This window comes from Cervus canadensis, chromosome 1 (assembly GCF_019320065.1).
Source record: "Cervus canadensis isolate Bull #8, Minnesota chromosome 1, ASM1932006v1, whole genome shotgun sequence".
In the NCBI taxonomy this organism is placed as follows: Eukaryota; Metazoa; Chordata; class Mammalia; order Artiodactyla; family Cervidae; genus Cervus; species Cervus canadensis.
Genome location: NC_057386.1, coordinates 77,088,444 through 77,095,800, shown reverse-complemented (window position 1 = coordinate 77,095,800; position 7,357 = coordinate 77,088,444). Strand labels below are relative to the sequence as shown.

The following is a 7,357-nucleotide window of genomic DNA, read 5'->3' as shown; positions in this document are numbered from 1 at the left end:
GCCGTTTTGTAGATGGGAGGGAACAGAGATTGAGGTCAGAGAAGAAGTTCTGTCTCTAGGTCTGCCACTGATTAGCTGAACTGAAACTGAGTCAAGTTTTTCTGAACTTTAGTTTATTTACAATACAGGGAATAGACCAGAAAATCTCTCGGGTTTCTTAAAAGCATTAAAACTGATTTGCACTTCAAAACAATTTGGGTTAACTGCTGCCAATTGCTAATTGGCAATTGTTAATTGCAATTGTTAATTGCTGCTCAAAAATATTTTTGAAACTTTTTGGAACAGATTGGATATACAGTTCTATGAAGGTCTCAAGAAAACTAGTGTGAACTTTAGCCATGTTTCATTTTGCCAGGTATGGCAGTACCTAGCTTAATTCACATCAGTTTTTTAGTCTCAAGTAACTTTACTATTTCTAAAACTAAAACCTTCCTTGGTAGGAAAATTTGTCTCTTATTCTTGTCCTTCTGTTTGTCACTCAGTCATGTCCAACTCTGTGCGACACCATGGACTGTAGCCTGCTGGGCTCCTCTGTCCATGGGAATTCTCCAGGCAAGAATACTAAGGTGGGTTGCCATGAAGGGATCGAATGAACCCAGGTCTCCTGAATTGCAGGGCAGATTATTTACCATCTGTGTCCCTAGTTAAGTATGTTTAAAAATTTAGGTTCTACTCCAAGAAGCAATTCAAAAGTGTTTTTTTTTTTTTTCAAACACTGGTAGCATTGGTGGCACTTAATATATAGCTTTCTGAAAGTAATTTCTTTTAAAGGACAAGGTACTAACATAGTGTACTCTTTCATAAGAATTTTAAATAACTCATCCTAGTTATACATTAAAATATGAGAAAACAGCTTTAGAATCAATGAAATATACAGTATGTAATATCCTAAACTACCTTTTTCTGTTGAACGTTTTAGAAAAGCCTAGATTAAGACAGATGTCTAAATGTAAAATTTGTGACAGAGGTGCCCAAACCTGGCTGAATAATGAAATCACATTGAGATTTTCTTTTTTTTTTTTAAATACCAATACCTGGCTCCCCCTTAGACACATTGTGATTTAAGTGGTATGGGATGTGACCTGGGCAATAGTATTTTAAAATCCTCCCAGGTGACTTCCAACATGCAGCAAAGTTACCACGTATTTTGGTGAATTCATGTCCTACAACCCAAATAATTTGCAGATTCTGTAAAACAGTTTAGTACCCAACTTTCATGCACTTTATCACATCATTAAACCTTGTAAAATAAGCAAGATTTTTTGTTTAAACATACAGTGTGCAAAAACTCTGCTGTTTACAGTCTAGAGTTTTGTTTTTGTTACAGAGCATTTTGCATTAAATACTCATGTTTTTCTAAGTTCTCACTTGGAAGTTATATCATTTATAAGTCCTGAACCCAGAGCATTACTGCTGAGGTGCAGTGTTTAAAAAGATAGCTACAGGTATTTAAAAAGTGAAGCAGATGTATGCCAAATCAAATACAGCGTACCCAGAGATATTGGGGATTTGGTTCCAGACCACTACAATGAGTATCTCAATAAATAAAGCATCATGTGAATTTTTGGTGTCTCAGTGAACAGAGAAGTGACATTTGTATGACAGTCTATTAAGTGCAATAATACTATCTCCAAAAGAGAACTATGTGCCTTAATTTAAAAATACTTTATTAACTCTAGTTATCATGTAAGCCTTCAGTGAGTCAGTTATTTTTTGCTGAAGGAGGGTTTGAAATATGAGTATTACCAAAGAGATGAAACTGAGCAAATGCTGTTGGAATAAGGATGCCGACAGCCACGTTGACAGCAGTGTTGTCACAAATCTTCGATTCGTGTAAAACAGAGCACCTGGGACGTGCGGCATGGTGAAACCAAGTGGGCCTGCAAGTCTCCCTGCCGCGCTTGTGTTTCAAAGGTTTCTGGTGTGATTCAGGAGGCACATCAGTGTACTTGCAAAGGTGGGGAAACTGTCTTATTCTCAAGAGGACTGGCCAAGCTTTGACTGTGGAGGATGCTAACAACGAAGGGACTGAGGGACAGGTGAGCCACAAGTACAGAGGACTCGTACTACGAACAGTGAGAAGCTACAAAAGGGAGTTACTGGAGTGGCTGGGGAACCGCAAGTAGGGTTCCCCTTGCCTCCCCAAAATGTGCTTTAATACAGATCACATATGTAATGTCCTCACATAAAGTAGACCAGGAGGCTTAAAGGATCCCAGGATAGATCCTTTATAAGCCCAAATATAGTTATTGTTAAGCCTCATTTGCACACAGGGGCCACAGTGGCTGATATGAACCGGTGCTGTGCCCCTGCCGTCCTGGTTCAGGTCGTCCCCTAGTGGAACTGCCCCTTTTGTTTCTACGTCAATTTTGGCGGCTTTTTCTTTGACCTTACTCGCTTGGTCCTTCCTGGTACACTTGATAATGTTCCCACCGTACCCTGAAATGGGACCTCATCTGTCCTGTTGCCTTTCCATAAACAGTCCTTGATCTCTACTTATTACTTTTCCTCTCTCCTAGCCCTTTATATACTTGATGTTTTTCAATCTTTTCTGAGTTCACGTAGAGTAGACTAACCCCCACCTTTAATGGCTTCCATGCCTATTTCAGAAATATTTTGATGTCTGTCACCTTCACTTCAAATTTAGGTGAAGAGCGGTCCAGAGAGAGGCCATTGAGGAGGCATGGGTCAACAAAGGTACAGATGCCTGAAATATTTGGGAAAATATGTCAGTAGGTCTGTAGCCTGGAGATGCCTAAAATAGAGTCAAGAGTTAAGACCTGGGAATGTAGGCAGATGCCAGATCAAAGGACTTTGGATATTTTATCTTTTTAGCACAAGATGCGCTGAAGAATTTAATGCAGTCACAAAGAAGTTGAAAATACTCATTTTAGAAACTCAACTGGTAGCATGGAAAACAGTAGAGAGAGGTTTGAGAAGACTAAGCAGTAAGGTAGGGAGGATAGGAAAGGAATTTATTTAGAATGAACCGCCAATAGGACTTGGTGAAAGATTGGATGTTGGAAATCAAGTGTCTAAAATGGCCTTTCAGGCAAGAGTAACTGGTTGCTGGTAATGTCATTTATTGAGCTAAGAGGACAGATTTTAGAAGAGAGTTCAACTGGACATTCAGGAGGAAATAACCAGTAGGTAATTAAAGCCATCTTAAGACTTTCAGTCTAGCCTATGACAATGTATTTGGTAGTAAAAACCATATGCATGGATGAGATTATTGAACAGTTATATTGAAACAAAATCGTATTAGTAAATACAACTATTTTATGAAGAAAAAAACCCCATGGTAAGTACCACCTTTAAATGGGAAAGCTGACAGAAAACAAAGACGAAGAAGTCAGGCAAGAAGTACACTAGAAGAGTGGTATCATGCGAAGCCAAAGGGGAGTTTTGGGAGGGGGGATCGGGATGGGGAACACATGTAAATCCATGGCTGATTCATGTCAATGTATGGCAAAAATTACTACAATATTGTAAAGTAATTAGCCTCCAACAAATAAAAATAAATGGAAAAAATAATAAATTAATAAAGAAAAAAAGGGGGAGGGGTTAAGAAGTAGGCTGAGCACATGGAAGAATGAAGTATCTGTTGGATTTGACTACTGCGTTCCTGGAGACCTCAGTGGGAACTTTTTCTAAGCCAGAATTAACTGCAAGCTACTGAAGAACGATGGACTGCTGGAACAAAGAAACCAAGGAGCTGTGAAAGGGGAAGAGGTGCTGAGGACAAGAGAACAGCACGCCTGCCTCCTTCCCAAGGCAGGCGCTCAGGATGGATGCTGGAATGAGGAGATGCTCTCACAGCAAGCGGTCCAGAAGTGGAGCTCACAGCTCAGACCTCGCTTTTCTCTATAAAGAGGTATACTGGCTGGTAAGCAGGATGGTGGTGAAAGGCTGAAACTGTCGCTGGAAGATGACCCAAGGAATAAATGGGCTGACTGCTGATTCACTGTTCAAAAGCCTGGCCAGACTGGAAAATACAGTGGCATCAAGTCATTGCTATGTGGTTCTTTGTTACAGTGGACACAAAATGCAACTACAAGTTATAATGGTTAACAGAACAGTTGCAATTAAAAGCCATACCACTGATAATTCCCATCAGAAGAAATACTCTCATCATTACATACTGTCAACATGTATTTCTAAATCGAGACCTTAGGTGAACTTACTCTGCAAGACACACAGAAGATGTTAAGGTAGAGTGGTAGAGGTAAGCAAGCAGCCTTGGCTTAGCCTAAGGAAAACCAATTAGTAATACAGCATAGTTGGAAAAGAAATGCTCATTTAAAGTATGTTTCATTAGCTATCTTCCATGTGACTTCTCGGGCTTCCCTGCTGGCTCAGCCAGTAAAGACTCTGCCTGCAATGCAGGAGACCCAGGTTCAATCCCTGGGTTGGGAAGATCTCCTGGAGAAGGAAATGGCAATCCACTCCAGTAATCTTGCCTGGAAAACCCCATAGACAGAGGAGCCTGACAGGCTATACAGTCCATGGCGTCAAAGAGTCAGACACGACTGAACGACTAATGCTTTTTCACGTGACTTCTTTGCCCTAACAGAATATTATAGGAGACATGACTCAAAAAATGAAACTGCAGTGCAAGAAAAAAGTTATGTGTCAAGACATATGATACAGATTTTGAAACGTGAAATATTTAGGAAATGTTTTAAAAGGAGGTAGAGTTTGAGATTAACCCCAAATGGGATAAGAATCAATGAGTTTTTCTTTGAGCTTTTATTAAAAAGTACCATCAAGTATGTTTATGGAAAAGATAAAAGATTACAAAGGGAGCTGTTATAAAAATCTGTCAACCTAAGTAGTGTCTAACCAAATGCACAATTAAAGGCCACAGATATTAAGTATCAGTTTAAATTTCTAAAAGATGTAAAAATAGACAACTTTTCTTTGTAGTAGAAAGAGAATTATTATGTGGAGTTACGGGACCTAGTTTGGTGTGAAATGAGGTTCCTCTGGTCCCTCCAGTTCCTAAAAGGGCTAGAGTATTATTTGTTCTTCCTCACCCAAAAAAGGTCTGATTGAGAAACAAATGATCTGATTTGAAATATAAATTACTTAAGTGTGGCCAACACTCAAATAGTAAATTCATATGGTAAGTAGAACATTATAATAATTACATGACAGTAATTAGGAAGTGGAAACATGCAGGTTATTTGCCAAATATTAATGTAATGGAACAAAACAATTTCTTCACGCAGCAGTTGGGAAGGAAAAATAGGACTTCTATTACTTCTTAACTAAAACATGTTTATATAGTAGCTTTTGAGTATTGTTATAAATATCACCAGAGACCAAAACACAAGGTAAATTTCATTTCTATATTTCAGAAAACCTACTTGAATACACTTTGAAACAAGAGTACAACAAAATAGAATATACTTCAAATGTTGAATATACAAACTATTATAGTTCAAATCTGAACACTGGTACTTCCCCTCTTAAACTTCAACTAAAAAAAAAAAAAAGGAAGAAAGAAAACTCCAGGTATTAGTTACCTGACAAAAATCATGCTGAGCCTTAACTTCCAAGTGACAGTAGAACTGAAACGGATATGTCTGCACAGATGCCAGGGCTAAGTGAGTGACAAACAGGCATGTTATAGCAAAAGGCCAGAGCCAACTGTTAATTTGTCCACAATTAAGAAACTGACAGACTTAAACTACCATATAAAAGTTACATGTAAATTCTATAACAATACTGTGCTAGGTACAAGATTTTTAAAATTTTTCTTTTAATAAAAAAAGCTTTACACAAACAAGCCATTAGCTTATTTCAATAAAGAAAACCGAAAATTAGTCTAAGGCCTTTGTTTTAAATCAGCTTAAGCTATATGATAAAAACAAAAAAAAAAAACGCACTAGATCTTTTTTGCTAACCTCTTTCTGAAGCTTTTGGATCCATTCTTCAATTCACATTCTAAAATACCTATATTAGCAGTTTTCACATAGCACCAGTTAAGTGAGTTCTGTGTGAACACAGTAATAATTGCTGGTATGCATATAAAATGCATCAAAAATTGCTATATGTAACAACAAGATCACCCATCCCAATCCCTCCCCACTGAAAACTATATGACCTCTTACAGAATGTTAGTGTTCCAAGTCTTAGTGTAACTTGATATTGTAGTGAGTTGCTTGGTCCCTTTCAGTCCTTTTTCTTATTGACGGGTTCAGTTGTTTCCTACTGTAAGAGGCAGTTTTCTGTCAGCATCTCAATATGTAGTTCATTTCCCACTGAAACATGGGATAGGTAATTTATTTCCAGTAAGTCTGATTGTTTTCTTAAATGCACTGAAGATGTTTTAAAGTCTTCTGACTTCTTTCGATGACATCCTTGCAAATACTTATACCAGGACTCTCACTAACATTCTAATGTCCTTGGGAGCGCTGCTGTTTTATTTCTCACACGCTACCAGTCCTTCCGTTTTCATCGCTACAGGAAGGGCAAGAGCTGACGGCGCACTGACAACCACTACGTGGGTCACTGTCTTATTTCCATCTGCCGGTTTTTCTTCTTGTACCAGCTGCAAAGTTTTCACATCATGTTCCTGCTTTTTCGCCACTGCTTCTGATTTAACCTCTGACCCTTTGATGACAGCGCTGATAACCCGGGGAGGAGTCTGGCCAGATGCCTGTTGAGGGGGCACCGATAGTCTCATTACAGGGGCCCCGTGAGCTATTGAGACAGGGGTAAGTGCTCTCACAGCCAGAGGGGTGCCCACAATGTTAATGCTTCCCGATCCACTCAGATTCGACTTCGTCTGCAGCTGACACTGTGCAAGTTGTGTAGCTGGGATGGTAATAATTTTGGCAGGCTGCATGGTGATTTTGTCTCCATTTTCAGTAGAGGCTGGCATCACAGTAGGGATTGTCTGAATAACTACCTTTGGAGAGGCTGATGTTGTCGGACTAGTGCTGGTTATTAATGGTGCACCTGCATTAACTGACTGAACTGCCACAGTTGAAATTTTCTGACCCAACGATGTCATTACAACAGGTACTTGCATTGCCACACGAACTGTCCTGGTTGATTAAAAAAAATAAATTTGATTATATGTAACACTAAATTATCAAACAGGTCTCTTTGAGAGAGAGAAAAAGATGAATACAAATCCAACATATATAAAACTAGTGAACCCAATTTTACAGATGTGCCGAAAATCTCTGAAGTTTACAGCATGAAATAACATGAGATGAATATATTTTAAAAACATGAGATGAATATATTTAAACATGAGCTGAATATATTTATATATATATTTAAAAGCCTACATTAAATTCCATCTATAAAATCATAAAAATCAATTCAAGTAAGAAAAGACATC

At 38.5% G+C, this 7,357-nt stretch overlaps 1 protein-coding gene across 10 annotated transcripts in view; it reads right to left on the bottom strand.

Annotated features, from left to right (window-relative positions):
• Positions 1-5,337: 5,337 nt before the first annotated feature.
• ELF2 (E74 like ETS transcription factor 2) overlaps positions 5,338-7,357 on the bottom strand; it is a 70,028-nt gene continuing 68,008 nt past the window's right edge. For all 10 annotated transcript variants that reach the window (XM_043486139.1, XM_043486154.1, XM_043486163.1 and 7 more), the window contains one exon: positions 5,338-7,055. In XM_043486139.1, coding sequence (XP_043342074.1) covers positions 6,428-7,055 — 628 coding nt within the window. In that variant the 3' untranslated portion in view covers positions 5,338-6,427. The remainder of the gene's footprint in view (positions 7,056-7,357) is intronic.